Here is a 19,619-nt window from a genome sequence, read left to right as displayed (position 1 = left end):
GCTAATCAAATCAATAAAATGCAGCATCTCTGTGGGTGGATTAAAATCTAATTAAAATGGGATTTCTCCTTTAAAACTATTCCTTTTAAATACGTGTCTTCAGATGGTAAAACAGCATAAATTTGGATTGGATATGAAATTCTCTCCTCAGATTAAGATGTGGAACTAAATGAAAATAATTCCATTTTCTACCACGCATTTTTTTATTTTTACACAGTATGTTACTAGATTTGATTAACTTTTCCTAGCAAAAGTAAATAAAGCGGACATCCTGTCATGTGTCACAGATTTCTGTACCAAGTGAGGAAATTAATGCACTGTATATGTTATTTAACTGTTTAAATGTAGATTTTACTGGCAAATAAATGAAAACAGATCTTTTTGTGGCTACAAAGGTATATCAGATGTTCTAACTGCTTATTTATATATCACTAGGCTCTACACTTGAAACACGAGGCTTTGTCTGGTGGTTGCACTACTCAGTTTGAAACTCAGAGACAGCTGTATATGACGAAGTTTAAAAAAATATTTTTAACAATGTATCTTCTATTCCTGTTTTAAATGGGAATGATTGCTTCTACATATTTTATTGCTTTGAAATATGTAGTTTGTAGAAATCACCAAGTTGCTAACAAAAACCCCCAAAGCCTGATAATTACTGCGAACTTTGTCTGCTTGCCCCTTTCTTCACAGTGTATTTCTTCCAGCGAAGCATTCTGCAACAAAAATGGAAAAGCTGAAACTTCCCCTTTGGAAGCCTTTTAAAAGAGAGGTTGTAAATGTTTTATATTGCATTTCAGGGTATTATGCTGGTTCCCCAGGAGGCCAAGTCTTCAATACGCAACTCTCAAAGTGCTGCAGGTTAGTTACCTGCTTCCTCATTTACTGTCTGCACGATCATAACGTCCCTTACACTAACGACGCAGTAATGAGTGGCAAGGAGAGTAATGTCTTTGGCTGTACGAACACCTCTCGTAGAGACTATTATATTTGCAAATGAAGTGATCTTTCTGTCACCAGTAATTTTTTTACATCTCGTCGCTGCTGATCAGCATGAAGAGCCTTTACAGAGAACTCCCATTTCCATCCTAAGGGTCTTTTTCTATGGTTATTGTATTTTAAAAGAAACAATTTTATAAACTAGTGAATCTCTTTTTCTCCCTGAAGGTCTGTCTTTCACTGTCTCTTTACAGACACAAAAATGCTAGTAGTTTTACACCAAAATGGCCAAGCACATTATGCATTGGTCAGGTATTAGAAGAAAACTGGGGTTTTTTATTTTTATTCACTTTTTTTTCTTTTTAACATTCTACCTCTGCCTACACTGGGACTGACACCACAGCTCTTTCTCGAGCAAAAAGAGAACTCCAAGCAAGCGTACAGAGCTCTGAGTTTATGATTGATGCCCGCCACACAAGCGGAAGCATGTGTGGCAGAGAACTCATCTCCCGTGTCAGCCTAACCATTCCCTTTGGAAAACCCAGCGCTGCCCTTGCCTGGCTCCATGTGATCCCAAAAGGCAGCTCTCCACCTCATGTGAGACCTAACTGTGCAGCACAGCCTCCAGATCCCATTCCCTCTCACTTTTGCCGCATTAGGCTCTGTGCTGATATTTTTGTTATCAAAAAACCCAATTACATTGTAGAGGGCTGGAACAGGTTTTAGACATGATATTTGCAACCCGTGGCAGTCAATAAGGAACTGAATTGTTTTTAATATATCCTGGTTACAGCTGTGATCATGGTAGGGAGAACTTTCACTGCTCCGAAAGTGACAGGTGAAAAGTAATTTGATATTACTGCTCAAATTTTAATAGTCTTTGTTAAGCTTCAGAGTTAACATCTACAGCTATTAATGAGGACAGTTCCCATCTCTTAGAATTACTGCTTGCAAACTCCTCTGTCTGCATTCGAAGGTGACCTCTGTAACTGTAGAGGTGAGGTATTAATGAAAGCTAATTCATTAACTAATTCATGGAAGCTAATTATGCAGAAGCTTAAAAGGACTTGTGGAACTACATATTGTGGTTGTATTACTGCATTAAACATTGAGCTTTCACTAGTGTAAACAGGCTCAGGTCACCAGCCTATAGGCAGCTCCTGTTGATGAAAAGGGATGGAGAAATTTATCACATTTCATGATATAATTTCTTTAATAAGGTTTGGTTTAATGAACAAACCTTGTAAAAAAATACATACAGATGAGTAATAACAGTTTCATATTTATACAAATAAAAATACAGCCTTTACAAGTTCATTTAATAAGTACTTTGCAAATGCTACCAGTAAAAAACTCAGTGAGAATACACTATAATGAAACATGAACTGTATTTTACACCATGAAGTGCTGTTTCACGTAGCTTTTTAAAAACATCTTTTCACTGGAGGAAGCAAACAACTTGGAACTGGTGTGATCATTTTCATGACGAAGGACAACTCGAGGTGTTACTAAATATCTGTACTGAAAGCTGATTACCTAGGTGGTTGTTGGCTTCTTAATGGCATCTGTGCCGCGACTCATAAAATCAAATTTTTCCATAGGGTGGTATATCCAGAAGAAAGTGAACTAATGGCTCCTGTCTATTACCTATTTCACCACTTAAGAAAGATTTTTGTATAGCATTTTGGAACTGAAATTGCTATTTGTTCTAGACTTCTGCTCTGGAAACACCCTGAGAGGCTGCTCCGACAGTGCAGGGCAATGAAGTACGCATATGGGCTACAGGAACGCTGGGGCAGTTCTCAGTGAAGACTTCCCATTACCAACATCCACATACTGCTGAGTGTATGGTCTGGCAGCTCGCTGGAGCTATTGGACTGACCCAATTGCTTCCCTCTGCATGAGGAAGAAGAATAGAAATTCTTGCCTGAAGACACTCTTCAGAAGGGACAAGCCATGTCTTCCCAAGCGACAGAGGGGACATGGAGCCAGTCTGTGAATAAGCACCATCACAGTTCAAATACTACTTCATTTCATGGCTTTAACGGGCAGATCTGCATATAGACCAGGCAAAGTCATTTGGCTTGAGGCTTTTAAGAAGCTGATGTCCCCATGACCTTAAAAAACTGTGAGCCTTCTCCAACCATTCCTCCCTTCTCTTCTGCTCTACAAGATCCCACGGCACAGCCCTCCCGCTTAAGTGTTCAGCCTCTTCCTCCACAAGACAGCAAAAAAGATGTGCCTATAGGAGTAAACTTGGGGCAAGACTTGAGTCACAGGGATGAATTTTCCAAGAGAACAACTTGGCAAGCAGAGGGTTGTAGTCGCTTGAATTTCAGTTTGCCTGTCTCCTGAGCCAATGGGTAAAACAATCCCCAAACTGCTTCAGTGGTCCTCTAAGTCACAACATCCTGTAATTATTTCAGTCTTTCCTAAAGGGGTGTGTGTGCATAATTATATATATCTGACATACAAATTTGAAACACATATATGGAAAGCAAATTTGTGTCATAATTTGATGAGCAAATCGTATTCACCTCGGTGATGGAATTTTTAAAAATGTTTAGCTGTAGTGCAAGATGAGCCTTAGGATTTAACTGGGGCCTTTGGATGATATGAAAGTCTAAAAATCTGACATAAATCACACCATTAGAGGAGTATACTAATCTCATTTTACTAAGAAAGTATTAACAATTGGGTTTAGCAGCTTATTGTATTAAACATCTTTTCTAGTGATGAGTCAGAAGAATTATGAGACAAATTACGGTCTGCTCTCACAGAACAGAAAGTAATGTGAATCACTTGCTCTCTCTAAGCCTTCCTCCCCCCTCACAAATTTAAAAGTATCATTGGTGCAACATGATCATAAGCAGAATGTACTTGAGCTATTTCAAGATAATCAAGACGCAGTGTCCAAAGAAAGCAAGTCTAGCTGCTTTCCTTTGGAGCGATTCAAAATTTACAAGACACAATAAAAAAGGCTTGGGAAAACTATCCTCTGCCTCCTGCTGCTGTGTGTTAAGGCTCTTGTACTTGTAAAAACCATGCATTACTTTCTGCTTGTCAACACAGGCTTATTTTCCTGGCCAGGAATATGAATAGTTTGCTCAGAGAAATCACCTGCTTTAAGTATTGGATCTACCTTTCTGAGGTACTCTCAGCTACCTTCAGATACTTCACGGGCAGCTCCCACTGAAGTGGAGCTATTACAGTTCCATACACAGAACCAGACCTTGGGAAGTTCAGCTCTTTCGAGGAGGGTAATGCATGGTGGCCAGCTGGAAAAAAAAAAGGGAGGAATGGAGCAGCTGCACACCTGCCTCGCTCAAACGCCTGCTTACAAATGCTGCTGTGTACTCAAAAGAGCTCGGCTCCTGTAGAGGATAAATATTTGTTACAGCTAACAGACATCTTTGCATAAAATTAGCGCATTTGGAAGCATGTGAAAGAAAATAAATGAAAGAGAAGCAGTAGTGTTTACGTTACTTTGATACAAATACTTCAAAGCAAACTAGCCACAGCCCTTAAGATTTACTGGGCCAGAGCATCCCTCAGAGGTTTCTGCAAAGTCTCCTGCACAGATCTTTTTATCAATTTATTTATTAAAAGAAAGCTCAGGATCCCCTTCACTGCTGTCCTCCTCCACAGGGAGTTCTCTACGAGCACAGGTGCTGTGATGGCTGAGGGACTGGGCACACCTGAGTGTTCCCAGGAAAGATGGCACGGCTGGACCTCGACAAGGAGCCTTGGGCAGGGGCCGACGGATGTTCAAAGGTGCATGGATTCCAGCAGAAAGGCTATGTCTGGTACAATCTAAAGCATCTGGGATGCTTTCATCTTCTTTCACCACAGTCTTTTCACAACTTAATTCTTGGTCACTAAATAGTATTTTTTTAAAATTATTTTTTATCAGATTTCTGTCCTGTATTCGTTTTTTAATATTTTCTTGAAGAATCATTATGGCAAAAAAGACGGTATCCTTTTGTTGTTGCTGCTCTTGAAAGAGGCAGCCTCTCTGGCAGAGTGAATTCTCTTGCAAAGAGTTCTGCATTGCCACGGCTAGACTTCCCATACACAGAACAACGCATTTAAAGCCATCGCTGGTATCTCTGCATTAAACAAGGGCTTTCCCCCAGCTTACCATGCAGTATTTAGCTGTCTGAAGAAGTCGTCTTAGGCCTGTCTCCACTTATCTAATTTAAAAATCTCTTTCTTGGCAGAGCCCTATTACAAAGTCGAGTACTTTGTCCCTAGAAGGTGTTATTTACTCCATGCTAAGAACTGGAGGAGGAGGCTCAGGCATTTGGGGGATTTGTTACACTATCCCAAAAGCATTGGTGCTGTTAAAGCAGTAAGCATTATTGGGGATCTAACAAAGAAAGTGCAGCATATCAGTCTGCACAGCACTACCTTTATTTATCTTGCAGTAGCATTCGGATGCTCCTGCCAGGAGAACAGCAACCCAATGTGCCAGACAACATGGAAATAGAGAACAAAGCTACTCCCTACCCCAAAAAGTTCATAATGAAAGATAACAGCATGCTTCTAAAAACATTGTTCCTAATGCATGTAGAATATCTATCTATTCTTACTTTACAATACTTTATTGATGAGTCAAAGTTATCATCTGACCTCCGCAAACTCCTCATTTTTGCAGTATTCACAAGTTCTACTTGGTAGTATCCATTAGCAAAAACAAAGTTGCAAACAAAATCAGGGTGAGTATCATGCCTTTTTTCTCCTTTTTTTAAAGGCAGCCGTATGCGTTACTACTTTGTGCCACCAAGAAACAGGCAATTGATGGGCTAAAGAGAGCTCCTGTGAATACCTTAGTAAAAATTACACCATAGAATATTTTCCTTGTCACCACTACAGCTCTGCATCCCCAAGCAAATCTAAATCGTCTCTGCCAAGAATGATTTATCCCCAGGGCTCAAGAAAATACCTCTGAAGCTCCCGTTCTCCTTGTTGGAGTGCCCCAGGTCACTTTGTAAGTCAGGCATTTTTGTGATTTTGGAATAAGGATAGAGCTCTGGTGCTCCCCTGTACTCAGTCTGCTTTACGTTACTTTATCTGTACCAAGCAGCCACAAAGCCAGGATAACTGGCCACAAACAGGGCACTGGCAGTGTAGAGAGACCTGCCACTATCCAAAATTGTTTCTTCGCCAGCCCACAGACAGCGTGACGGCCCCAGATGAAGGAAGGGCAAAGAGCCATTACAGGACACGCGACACGACCTCCTTCACTCTGACGGCTCTTGAGAGTTGCGAGGTGTTGGCGTAACGCAGAGGCCTCTCTCCCTTACAGCCCGGCAAAGGGACAATCCAGGAGAAGAGCAACCCCGGCTCTGAAGTCACCTTTCATGGAGGTGCCCTCGCTCCCCAACTGCATTTGAAGATGGAGACCCTGAAGTGTTACAGAGGCAGGACACGACACCTGAACAACGCGCTAACCACACCGACATCCTCTCACGAAGCATAAACCTACTCTCCCGTTGCCAAATTGCTTTGTCTCTTGATAATTGTCCTGTTATTTTGACAAGAAAATTCAAGAATATCCCAGTCCCTCGCTCTTTTTCTCTGAAGGCATACTGTCAGATTTACGCAGATTTTAAAGAGGGGGGGAGAAAAAAAAGTGTCAAAATATTGGCAGGCTCCTTGTGCTAAAGAAGCAATAAAAACAAAGTGGAGCCAAGGGAGTATTTTGTGCTAAACTATTCACCCAGGATAGGCTTCTGTCTGACTGTTTTACAAGTTATGAATTCTAAAGCTACTCACAAGACTTAATAGATGCTAAAAATTGCCATGCTAACCTATGCTATCATTCCTGTTATCAAATGTGTTTATTGCAAAACTTGACTGCAATAATTAGTTCTAAAACATTAAACTCTATTTCTTCTATCAAGAAAAAAAAAAAAACCAACACCAAAACCCCAAACTCAAACCAGTGACCAGAATATAAATATTTTTTAATTAGCATTATTTGTAAAAGCCTGCACATGAGATAAAACTGAAATATTAGTTTCCAGCAAGAACCGCATGTCCATACAGGGAGTATGTGTTTTCATACATATCTAAAATCAGTAAGAATTTTACAATTTTAAAATGTATTATATAAGCGTGCATGTATATATATACACATGTACATATATATATTGAAAATGCATGAAATGAATTTTATTTATTTGCCATTATGAGGCAAAGATATGAAGAGCAAAACGGTACTGGGATGTTTCCCCTTTTCTTTTAAAGGTAGTGAGAGCAATTCACAACATGACGAAGTTGCCTGCACATTTCCAGTTTACCTCGTATTCCGCATGTACTTAAACTGCAAAGCTCAGATCAGCACATGCTAAATTTTGGCAGATGCAGAAGAGACATTAAAACCAACCACGAGGTGCAAATATTGTGTGTCCAGGAAAGTAAGAGGATGAAATTCATGTCCTTTTAGCTGGAGGGTGGGACACTGCTCAGTCAGGATAATGCGGGCTATGGCTGTACAGTCTGCCCTAATAAACTGAAATTACAGTCAGGAATAAACCCTCTGTGTGCAATACAACCGTACCTGCAAGGAAACGAGGGGGAGACGTAGCTGGCTGGTGGCAGTTTCAGGTTAGAGAGTTCTTGTCTTCTGCATCTGGAGATAAGGTTTTGGCAGGTTGGGAGAGTCGTTTTTGGGAGAGGAGAGAAGACCGCTCCTCAGGCTATTAGGGCACCTACGTCTGAGAGCTTTGCGCACGGTCTGGCCTCTCACAAAAATCAATGCGGTAGCAAACTCGCAAAAGGGACCCAATGGAGAAGTGTTTGCTATTGCAACACTTTGCCCTGAGAGCCGATTAGATCATAACACCAGGGTTTCTGCTTGGAGTGCTGTTCCTGTTACTAGGAGCAGTGGGGATGTCTGCAATGGCGTAAACTTAAACAGGATGCTTATGGAGGGAGTTTATTTACTGTGATGTAGTTTAAAAACTTACTTAATTGGTAGGATCTTTACTCCTTATCTTTTCACTGTTTCTAAACAATTTTCCTATGGATTTCATCATGCTCCCAAATTTATGCATAGCTTGTGTTCTACCTCCTGATGCAAAAGAAAATTTTAAGAATATTATATTCCTTTGAAAAAATGAACATTTAAATTAAAGAGGAGAAGAATTTTCTCCTGAAGACAGAAGAACAGGAGAACATTTTCTCTTGAAGCAGACTAAAGGTTTTTTGCACAGCAGACAAAACTTTCTTCAAGCAGTAGGCTTTCCAAAGGAACTTATTCATCCAGGAATTACGGAATATCACAAAGCTAATAAACCTTCTGCTTTAAGTACAAGGTGCTTCACCTTGCTTGTGACTTCTCTCAGAAACTTAAAGCAAGACGGTGCTGTCCCTCAGGCAGTGTACATGCTTCCCTCGGGAGGGAGAGAACAACAAGCACTTCATGCATTACCAGAAGGCTCGGAGAGCAGCATAAAAATTATGGAAAGAAAGTATATAGCACATTCTGGCATTGATGTTTTCTGGTGAGCTAGATTAAGCGTTGATACGTGAATTAGCTGTGGCCCCAACAAAAAACAAAACAAAACAAAACAAAAAACCCCACAAAAAACCCCAAACAAAACTGAATAAACCTAAGGAACCTGAAACTTCTGAAAGAAACCATACCTTCCTCTACTTCAGCATCTCTAATGTTGCGACATTGCTCTTCAGTGAGTGCAAAAAAATCCCTGTCATTACAGGAGATTTTTGGCTCTACCACCTTTCTTTCTTAAAGAGTTTGTTCTGCCAAAGATCTTCCCTTTTCTACTTCTCCCCTTCGCATGGCAGAATAATGGAAAATAAGATGGGGAGGGTCCTCAGTAGCATTTCTATACTATATGTCAGTCTCGTACTGAACATTGCCTCTGCCAATTTCTGTGTTTTCAGCGTCGAATGTATAATAATGAAGAAATACGTGAGGCCAATATATTTCTGTGACCAAAATTTCTGGAATTCTCATCAATAATGAGAGCAGTAACTATTATCGCTTTGACAGGTAAGATTTTTGCCAACTAATTTGTTTTATAGTAACCAGTTGTTGTTAGCTTCAATTTTTCTTCTAAACCAGAGAGGAAACAAAAATTTCTCTGAGTTTTCTGTGAACTATTACACAACTCGTATATGAACAAACCTAGAATTGCTGTGGTGGAGGAGGTGCTTCACACCTATATCCAAAACATTTTGGATATCCTATATTTTATATCAACTGCTAAATGATAAGGATAGTTTGTATAGCTCTCTAAAGTGACTAATAGTCAATCTTGAGTCTTCTCCTGCCAGTTAAAATGACAATTCTACCTGGTGAAAGCACCCGTATCGTCCACTCTAAGCTGGTGCACCGCAGCATCGTGTGTGTTTGCAATAGGAAACATCAATTTACGTTATTCAGTGTCATTTATAAAATCCTATCTGCTATCTCTGTGATTTTGATCAGAAGAATTGCTAAAACTACAAAATCTAGAGAGCTTTATTAAGGACAACAGTAACCCCTACTGGATTGTGACTGTCTCCCTGGAAACCCAGGAGAACAAACACCTCGTACTGCTTCCTGGAAAAGGCATAGCCTGCATAACTACGATGAAGAACGAGTCATTTCTCTGCTTGCAATAAATTTCAGTGTCATCATTTCCCGGATTAAATTGGAAATCCTGCCGAATATACACTCAAGCTTGCTGAAAGACATCTGTTCCTCACAAATTCAAATTCAGAGCTTTTTTTTGTATTTACAGATAAGTTATGAAACCAGGCTTATGCCAGCTAGTCTGTTTCTGTGTTAAAAATTACAAGTACTAGAACATATTTCTTCATGTGCCTGAAAATAAGGGCCTTCGTATCTGATTAATAATCTAAACAAATTACCACAATCTGCTGAATGCATGTCCTAAACTCATCTCTTCAATCATATTGGGGGGTTTGCAGGGCTGCAGGGAGGAAAAATCGGAGCAGGGGTACCATTAGCTATTGTAATAGAAATCTCCTGATCTCATTAAACAGCGTATGTATCAGTATCACAAATTCAGCATCTTAGTTCTTTCTGCATATGTAGCGTTTCTGACAAATGAAGACTGTGTTAGCAAAGCTATTTTCAGTGACATTTTACTATCCTGTCAGAAAAGTTCGAGCACTGTTTCTGCAAGGTTTTTTTCTAGACAAGCATCTCAAAGTAAGATCTCCTTTTCATTACTAGAAATCGGAATCAGAGAGTTTCTCTGGTCTATCACAGAAGTGTTCTGGTATGCTGGAAACCTAAACAGAAAGGGGAAAACAGTAAAAGAGAAAACCTGAATGAAAGTCTTAACAGATAAAACCTGATTGATTAGTTAATCTGCTTAGTGATAAACATTCAAGATTTGATTTTATGCATGACTAGTTTCATAGGAATTCTACCTTTGCTTACCAATGTGAAGTAATCAAGCTTGGGCACAATAGAAAGGTGATGGAAAAAAGGTATCTGGATTACGGATGATTAAATAAGTGAGCTGGGGAAGAGGAAGGATATTCTGCATAGAAGGTGTTACAGAGATCTCAATGAATCTGAGAAACAACAGAGAGAGCGAAGACTGGGGAATTTCAAAAGCTCTTATAAGTATTTATATTCTCTCTCAAGTATATACTGGACACATGCCTTTTCACACTGAAAATTGTTTTTTTCCACATTTAGTTCAATTAATCTTAAAACAGTGTGATTTTCCAAAAGGTGTTCAACAACTTTGAAAATTAAGCCCCTTTAAGCTAGATTGAAAGCAGAACCCTAAATTGTGGCAGCTTTGTAAAATCTTGGACCATTCAGCACCACTTTCTGTTAACTTGTGGCTGATGGCTGCACATCCTGAGCACTTCTCAGAGGCACACCTACTCCATTTAGGAACTTAGGTCCCCTTTCCAGTGTGTGGGGAAAAAACAGGCCCCTAAGGTAGCCAACAGAATGCACTGGAGAGACTGGTGTGCCTCGGACTCTACTCTTCAATCTCCTAGTTTTACATTATATATATTTGTGTGTAAAATGCATATCTGTATATATAAAATAAAAATTCTTGTTTTCTGACATGTAAGAGCTTTTGCTTAGTCACCTCCAGGCTAACAAAAGCACCCGCCCCTGAAAACAGGAAAACATAAAAGCACTGGGGAAAGCCACTGACTTGAATGAATTAAAATCTGTGTGTACCTGCAGGATTCAGCTACCGTTTGTTCATAAGCTGTTAAGGAGAATGAAGACACCTACCTGAAGACGGAAATTGTCAACGTAGTAATTACTTCGTCCTTCTTCAAAACAAGCTTAAATGCCCCAAAGTCGTGTCAGTTCATGACTGCTTACAACGTTCTTGCAATAAATGGCATTATTTCTTATTTTAGTATTTCACTATCATTACTTGATGCTTTTACATTGCCAGCATGAAGTATACACTGCATTCTGTTAAAATGTCTGATATTTGATAATGTCAATTTGACAAATGAGTTCTCTATTGCATAAATGCCCATGATTTCATGTAAAGCTACCCTGGGCTATGCCATAGATAAAATTTCTACTAGAACAACTGGAACATGTGAAGTAGACTGTGGACAGATACTAAGACAGATCAGTCCTACAATAAAATCTAGGACAGATCTATCAGTCACGCGTAAAGCCAAACATCCTTCCATGTTAGGTGTCCTAAGAATGTGAAAAAAACAATAACAACAAACAACTTAGACACAAGATTAACCAAGTTATCAGCTGTGGTCCTGGGACAGCCCCCCAAAATGACTCCATCCTATTAAAATTTCAGATGTCTGCACTGGCTATCTATGAGAAGATGAAATGTCATCCTTCCCTTTGAATTTCCAGTCAAAATATTTGCATTATATAAGTTGTAAGAATAAAAGAGTTTGCCATAGGAATGCTTTTTTCTCTGGAGTTCACCCTTCATTCTCTGTTTCAGCAGTACTTTTCTTTAATAGTTCCTTCACAGTAAGAAAACTCACACCGTCAGTAATAACAATGCCTCTATATTTCACTAAGTAAATATGTATTTGAAGACTTTAAAACGCGGTTTGATCTAGTCATTAAACCATGCATATATTAAAACCCCAAAAGCTATCAAATTATGTCCAAAATAACAGGAACAATTAAAACACAATCCTTTATGTTCACTGACCAAATTTCTTTCTAAAGAAATTAATCAAGCTATCTAGATGGAAGCTGCTTTTTCACTATTCTATCATGCAAATTCACAGCATAATCATCAATTTGAGCTATACAGAATACAACTACACCTTTAGCCAAGACCTCAAGGCTTAATTACTGTAAGGATTTACAGTAATTAAATCAATAGGGTGAACATATAACACTTATAAGCAATCTGGTAAATAGTTTATTGTATTTTTCCTCAAGAGCAATTTTTAATTAAGAAATAAAACTTCAATCTGAAAAAGTTACAGCAGTTTCTTGCACATCTAAAATCTCCAGAATAGTGAAACATTCTAGAACACGAGATTTTGAACATCTCACCGTATGTATTCAAACATTGCTAATTTATTCAGATGCTTTCGTGTATAATTACTAGAAAACACAAATCTATTATTCTGTTAGTCTATCATCAGAAAGGAAAAGCTATCTAGTGAATACTTTGAAAAATACAACTATTTGCCAGTATTAAATGAACTGCAACATGAATACACTGATTAAAGTCCCATTCTAATGTTCTTAATAGTTCCCTTTCTCTATTTCGGCTAACGTTGGGAATGCGAAGCCTGATTTCAAGCCTTGCCTACGCAACAGATGACTTCTAGCATAGCAAGGATTTCCAAGGATGTGACAACACATAAATTGTAACACCTCTGAGAAAGCAAAAGCCCTTCCTTTTTAAGGACATACTTTTACTGCAAACCTGGATTCTTCCTTCTAAAAGCTTGGTGGGGTTTTTTTCAAGGTGGGAGAGGAGTGCCAATAGGTTTATTGTATCAGTACAAAGCATCACTTTTCTGCTACTCTGTATTGACTGAGGAAGCTAGCAGAGGACGCTGAATTCTGTATCAGCAAAGGATCCTCTGCTCCCACATGGTTTATGTCTCTTTTTTTTAAGCACGTGTGAAATATCTAATAAATGTTACGGTCCCCAAACGGACTGATTTCTCTCTTCCTTGGTGGGCTTTCATTGTTTGATTTCAAGCCAAGGTCTTTGCAACTAGTAAGCAGCACATTTGCAAAAAAAGGAGCATTAAGTTATGGGCCTGATCTAGTTGTCACTATTAAATCAGCAGGCAATGAATTAAATTCAATCTTCTACTATGTCCCACAAAACTCTCACAGTCGAAACACCTGTATTACACGTATTACAGGACGTGACTCCACTTGTTAGCAAAATGTTTCTATTTATAGCAACAGGAAGAAATTAGAGCTGTATCCCTAAAACGTGACCAGAACATAATAGACAGAATCAATCAGCAATTGTTCCTATTGCTAGCGTTGTGATTTCCAGTGCTGACCCATTACGAAGGGATATCTCCGTTTCCTTTATAAGCCTCTCCCTTTAACCTTCTCTTATAGAATATAAATGCCATTCAGAAGCTTGAAACCGAAATGTTTTTCTTACCAAATGCTATTTTCCTTCATCATACGCTGAGAATGAATGGTTCTTCTTGAACATTCAGCTGCTAAAGAGAAAGAAAAAGTGCATATCAAATTTTCATTCTGTCCACTTTGACAAAGGCTCTTTTTCATGTTAAGGCTTAAAGGGAAATGAAGACGCTAAACCTCAAAATAGAGGTGCAGTCAGACTGATTTCTCTACCTGTGCAGATTCATGATACTCCTTTTAATGGCTTTCTTGAGAAAATGAGGCGAAGAAGAAATTATGCAGATGCATAAAGAGCAGAGTATACCACAGGGAAAATGCTGGTAGAATAATGAGAGTTGGAATCCTAGCGCAGTCATATTTTGAATATTTTGCCATGCCTATCTTCAGTAACATCTCAGTCAACAACTGAATACTGCTTTACTAGCTGTTATGTCACTGGGGATCGTCACCAGTGCTTAAAAGGTAAATTACCCTGAAGGAAAAGATTTAAAGCAGTAGTGCAAAACTTCAAATCACTTTCTGGATGTCAAAATTATTGGTAATATTATGGCTTGCTGAGAATTAAAAAAAAAGTCGGATGATCTAATATAAAGCTGCCTTGGATAAAGAAAGCTTTGGGGAATTTTCTGTTTCTTATCTGGCAACAGTGCTTATCCAGAGTACTTCAGGAAAATAATAGTAAAATTATGTCAATTCCTTGTGCTATTCTTCTAAGAAAGTTTTACGCTTATTACAACTAAAATTAGTTTTAAGCAAGCAGTTGAACCTTGGACAAACTATCCTTTCTGCTTCTTAGCTGCACAGCCTTCCCTGAAGATTTGCCTGCTACTCTAGTCTAAATGTTTTCTATGAAACACCAGTGACAACTATGTCATGCAGAACTTTGGGGTTTATGTATACAAAACACATTTTAGAGGCATTTAGTACTGCACATGTTTTATTGAAGAATGAATGAATAAAACAGCCTTGCTAATTAAGCTGCTCTGGAAATGGTAATCAATTGAAATTCAAGGTGTCAAAGCAGAGAAGATTATAAAATGTGCTTCAGAAGAACCCTTAAACTAATGTTTTAATGTTTTCAACTAAGTTCTGAAGCACTTTGGGAGCTACTGTTTAAGTGTCTTCTGAGTACCACTGGAACTATTTCATAATAAGAAAGGAAAACAAAATTCAAGCACTGTTTACGGAAAGGGATTTAAGATCAAATGCATCGTACAAAACACCAAAGCATTCACTGTTGGTCAAACACTGTAGGAGAACATTATCCAACACAATACTGACACATGCTGTTACATCCTAATAAATACACATGTAAGCAAATGGCAAAAGTTATTCTAAAGTAGCCATCACCAGGTCTCTAATAAAATTCTATTACAATGACTTTCTATGATACAAAAATAATAATAATCTTTACAATAATAGGTATAATACAACAGTTACGCTTGCTCACTATACAAATACTCAGTCCATTGGTGAGAGATTGAGATTAAAGTCGGCGCCTATCCTTACACAGCTCTATAAATGCACGGCTGCTACGTTAACACATCACGGGTAATTGCTTTTACTGTAGTTACTTTAAAGTATCTGTTAACAAAACCCAAGAAATTGCCCAAGAAATGGCTTGGTTTGTACATATTTTATCCATTATATTATAGGAGCATCTTAAGCAAGGATGACACTCTACTCCTCTTGGCACCGTACAAATAAGTGTAAGTTGATAATCTCCGAAATGGCCAATACAACAAAGCACACTGCATAGCTATTGTAAATTCTAGCTTCTAACATAAACTATCTTATGTATACCAAGTAGGAACGGTTTGCATAGTTGCACAGTAATAGTTATTCACACTGGGGTTTTTACACTATTCCTAAAATATGGGCAGCTAACATTCAGACCAGCAGACTGCTTTTTAAGAATCCACAAACTTAATTCATATGTAGTTAACCACATATTGCTCATACATTGAAATTACAGCAGGAGAAATAGGCTATCACTTAATTTACATTAATTGTAAAATACACTGATTTATCAAAACATTCATTGTACTTTTTTTTTTTTTACTTCTGAGGGCAAATGTATAAAACTACATTAAAAAGAAATCACTGCTATTAAATAAAGCCAATTTAAAGCAACAGAAAATTAGCCTGAACCAACTTGTGCTACTTGCTTTGTCTGAAGTTGCAAGGAGAGAAAAATGCATTTCAATACTACTGATGCCCAAAATAGATTATATTTCTTCTGATACTTTAAGGACTATTTGATATTTATGAGCTCTTATCAAAGGTGTATATCTGTGACAAAACTGCCACTTTTGAAAGCGAAGGGCATTTGCCAGTAATTCATAAAAATTTAGAGATGCTCAAGAGCTTCAAGTAACGGCAACCATGGAAAAAAAGCTCCACAGATACATACTGATAGATACCAATTCACATCACATTTTTACAGTTGGTGTATTTTTTCATTAAGAATCTATAAATGGATTAGAAAAAGTGCATTAATTATTGGTGACCATTAGAAGGTTCTTGCTAACCTTTTCAATGTCATCAGAGTTGCATATTAAATGACGCATTTTTTAAGTTTTTCTTTGCATGCTTTATCTATTTACAAGAAAATGCATTCCCAAGCAAGTAATAAGCATGAATAACACACAATACTGAAATGCACCTGATATAAAGCTTTAAGATAAATGTAAAGTTCCACCAAGTTACTCAATGTAGATCTCTACAGAACTTCACGAGTACCAAGAGCTTAAAATGAAACAGTAAGCACTTAATTCATTACGTGCTGCATTGATTTACAAGCCTGAAGCTCGCCGACTACACGACTGAGCTGCATTTAATTTAGTTCAGGACATGAAAGTATGGGTTTTTATAATAAACAATTCCATTCAGGTAAAATTTTCTTTAGCCTACAATCTCCACAACTTAATTTGAATTTTTTTTTTTTAATTTAGTAGAGAAGACCTTAGGTAAATTCTATCACCATGTACCTTCCCAGCAAGGTGGACCCTAGCATCTGTCTTGACATTTTGCAGTTGTTTCGAGAGAGCAGACCGGGGGTTTTGTGCCCAGTGAAACTGCTCTCATCGTTGACTGGTGTAATTCTCCTAGCATATTTCACAAAAATGTCAAACATTTATGTCTCTAAGCTACACATTTGTATAAAATTTTATTCAGATTACTACTGCAGGGCTATTACTTCAGCAACTATAAAGCTATCCACATTCTTAACGTCCATTCATTTCTCATCGAGCAGCAAACTTCAACACAGCAGTTCTTGTAAGACTGTTTATTGAATTTAACAGTTCAGATGGAGTTTAGATGCAGTTTGTATAAAAACCCTCTCTTTTCATGTAAACTGCAATCAAAAATAACTTTACAAAATAGTAAGAGACTTACTGAGATCGTAAGTTTCCTAACATGTAAAACTATAAAGTATTTGTGCATGCTCACTATTTGATTTCCTTCTTTGTAACAGAGGAGTTGTTAAAAGGAGTTTGTTTGTTTTTTTTAAATCTCAAGGTAATCTATGAAATTGAATCCTTGTCATCACAATTTGGATATACAAGATCAAAACTGGCACAGAGGAACATAATATTTTTTTCCCAAAAAGTTGAGGCAGCTTTTGTTGAATGGTGTCTGCATCAGTAATTTTTTATAAACTCTGGTGGCTTTGGAGCATCAGAGAGAATCTTTTTTTCCTTTCGAGATCTTGAAAAAAAAAATTCCCACAAGTATAGACAGGTAAGGAAGAAAAGAAGTAGCAGCTTGTTTCCTACATACAGCCCAACGCCATGCGCAGCTGCCCAGCATCTCAAAACAAAATTGAACTTGACGTCACAGGGAGGAATATCCCCCTCATGTTACAAGCACATCTGAGATTTCTCCAGGGAAAGGGAAGCAAGCACGAGGGTAAAGCGTAAGTCTATTTTTCATGCATAGCTACTGTGTGCTGCCCCACATCCATGGCGCTTTGTCAGACATCTGAGTTGGAGCTGAGGTTTGTTAACCTGGGGTCTGCATTGATCTCATATCTGTAATGGTAGCCCTCCATGTGATCCCTACAGGCATCTCGGATGTTGTGCATCCACTTTTTGATTCCTTTTCGGTTCAAGTACAAAACCAGGAGGAAAATGGCTCCAATGAGAGCCAAGACTATCCCTAGGAAGACGTATGAAGTCTGTAGCTGGGAAGGCAGGTCTACGGGCATGGAGCAGTTCAGGTCTGAGCCATTGATCTTCAGCAGGGCTTTGCCCAGCATCTTGTCGGGGTAGGCGCAGGTCAGGGCTTCTTTGCCCTCCACCTGGTCGCTCTCCTTGAGCCAGGCCACCAGGTCCTCGATGGCGCAGTCGCAGACCCAGGTATTACGGCCCAGGCCGATGTGCCGGAGGGCAGGCAGGCCACGGAACTGGGCTAGAGTGCCGTTCCTCAGCACGCCCAGGGAGTTGTTGCTGAGGTTGAGGCTCTGCAGCTGGCCCAGCCCCTGGAAGGAGACATTTCGCAGGCCCACCAGGGAGTTGTTGCTGAGGTCCAGTTGCCGCAGGGCAGGCAGGGCTGTGAACATGCCGGCGGGCAGCAGCAGCAGCCCGTTGTCGGCCAGCTCCAGACGGCTGAGGTTGCGCAGGGCCCCGGACTGCAGCATGGCGGCCAGGCTTAGGAGGACGCTGTGGTCGCGCAGGGCCCCACGGAGGGCCAGCTCCTCCAGCGGGCTGCCGCCCTCCCCGAAGACCTGCGGGCTGAGGGAGACCAGGGGGTTGCCGCTGAGGTCCAGCTGCCGCAGGGCGGGCAGGGCCGCCAGGGCGCCGGCCTCCACGGCCCGCAGGTGGTTGCCGCTGAGGTTGAGGGCGCGGAGGTCGGGCAGGCGCTGGGCGGGGAAGGCGCCGGCCGGCAGGCGGGCCAGGCGGTTGCCGGTAATGAAGAGGTTCCGCACGTAGGACGGCAGGTCGGGCGGCACGGCCGTCAGGTTCCTGTTCACGCACTTCACCGTCTTGGCCGCCTCCAAGCACTCACAGAGGGCCGGGCAGCTGCCGGGCTGCTGCGCCGAGCCGCAGCCCAGCAGGACGTGCAGCAGCAGCCCCAGGCACAGCGCGCCGCACCCCGGCATCGCGCCCGGCCCTGCTCCGCACACAACTTTCCCCTCCGAGCACCTTCGGCTCTGGGCGGCGAGGCGGGGGGGCGGTTCCCGCCGGGGCGCTGCCCGCTCCGGGCAACCCCTTCTCCGGGGCCAGGCGCTTTCCCTCCGGGGCTGGCTCCGCTCTGCTTCCCGCAGCGAGACCTGCGGCAGGGGAGGAAAGGGAGAGGGCAGCGGCGGGGCGGCGCGGCTCCGCTAGCCCGCGCCCACTCGCCTGCCCCCGGCGCCGTGCCTCGCCCCCCGCCCCCGACACGTGGCTCGCCCGGGCGGCCCCGGCCCCGAGGCAGCGCGGGGGAACCCGCCGAGGAACAAGTTTTGCCCCGCTTCCACCTCACGCCGCCTCCTCCCCACCCGGCCGGCGGCCCCGCTGGCGGAGTACGGAAGAGAGGGAAGGGTCTAACCCGCCGCCCTCACACACCCCCTGCCCGCGCAGCTCCCCACCTGCCGCCCCCGCCCCGGGGCTCTCCCCTCCGTTCCGCGCCACGACCGGTGAAAACTCCCGCCCGCAAAACCCAGCGCGGAGCCGAGCCCCGTCCGGTCCCGGTGCCTCACCTCCCGCCCCGCGTCCGGAGCAAACTCCGCCGGAGCGATGCACCACCGCCGCCAACTCCGCGCCCACCCTCGCCGCGCCTGGCCCTGCCTCCGCTGACAGGAGAAACCAACCGCCGCCCCGGCCGGGGGGAGCCGCCGGCCGCGCCTGCCCCGAGGGGCGGCCCCACCACCGCCCGCGCCCCGCCCGGCTTCCGCCCGCCGCCCCCGCTCTGCTGCCGCCGGGCGAGTCCCCTCAGCCCGCCCCGGCTCCCGTCGCCCCCTGGCCCAGGTGGTGCTGCCGGAGGCTCACCTTGCCGCCGAGCGGGACCACTCCGTGCGGAGCTCCCCTCCCGCGAGGGGAGCGCTGGCGGCGGCGGTGAGCGCTGCCAGAGCCCCCTGCCCCCCTCCCTGCCTTGGCAGCGCCGTACCTGTGCT

General features: G+C 41.8%; 1 protein-coding gene across 2 annotated transcripts in view; it reads right to left on the bottom strand.

The window, feature by feature from the left end:
* TPBG (trophoblast glycoprotein) overlaps positions 1-19,329 on the bottom strand; it is a 36,713-nt gene extending 17,384 nt beyond the window's left edge. Inside the window, exons 1-2 of one of the 2 annotated variants that reach the window (XR_008576699.1) lie at positions 19,206-19,284; positions 13,539-13,599 (exon numbers count right to left, since the gene is read on the bottom strand). Coding sequence is in view for 1 of the 2 variants with exons in the window: in XM_054822705.1 (XP_054678680.1) it covers positions 17,499-18,626 (1,128 nt within the window). In the remaining variant the exon portion in view is untranslated. Of the gene's footprint in view, positions 1-13,538; positions 13,600-14,501; positions 18,798-19,205 lie in introns of those variants that run through there. The other variant, XM_054822705.1, reaches the window with a different exon arrangement.
* Positions 19,330-19,619: the final 290 nt, after the last annotated feature.

This window comes from Grus americana, chromosome 3, assembly GCF_028858705.1.
Source record: "Grus americana isolate bGruAme1 chromosome 3, bGruAme1.mat, whole genome shotgun sequence".
Lineage (NCBI taxonomy): Eukaryota > Metazoa > Chordata > Aves > Gruiformes > Gruidae > Grus > Grus americana.
This window is presented reverse-complemented; position numbering and strand designations above follow the sequence as displayed.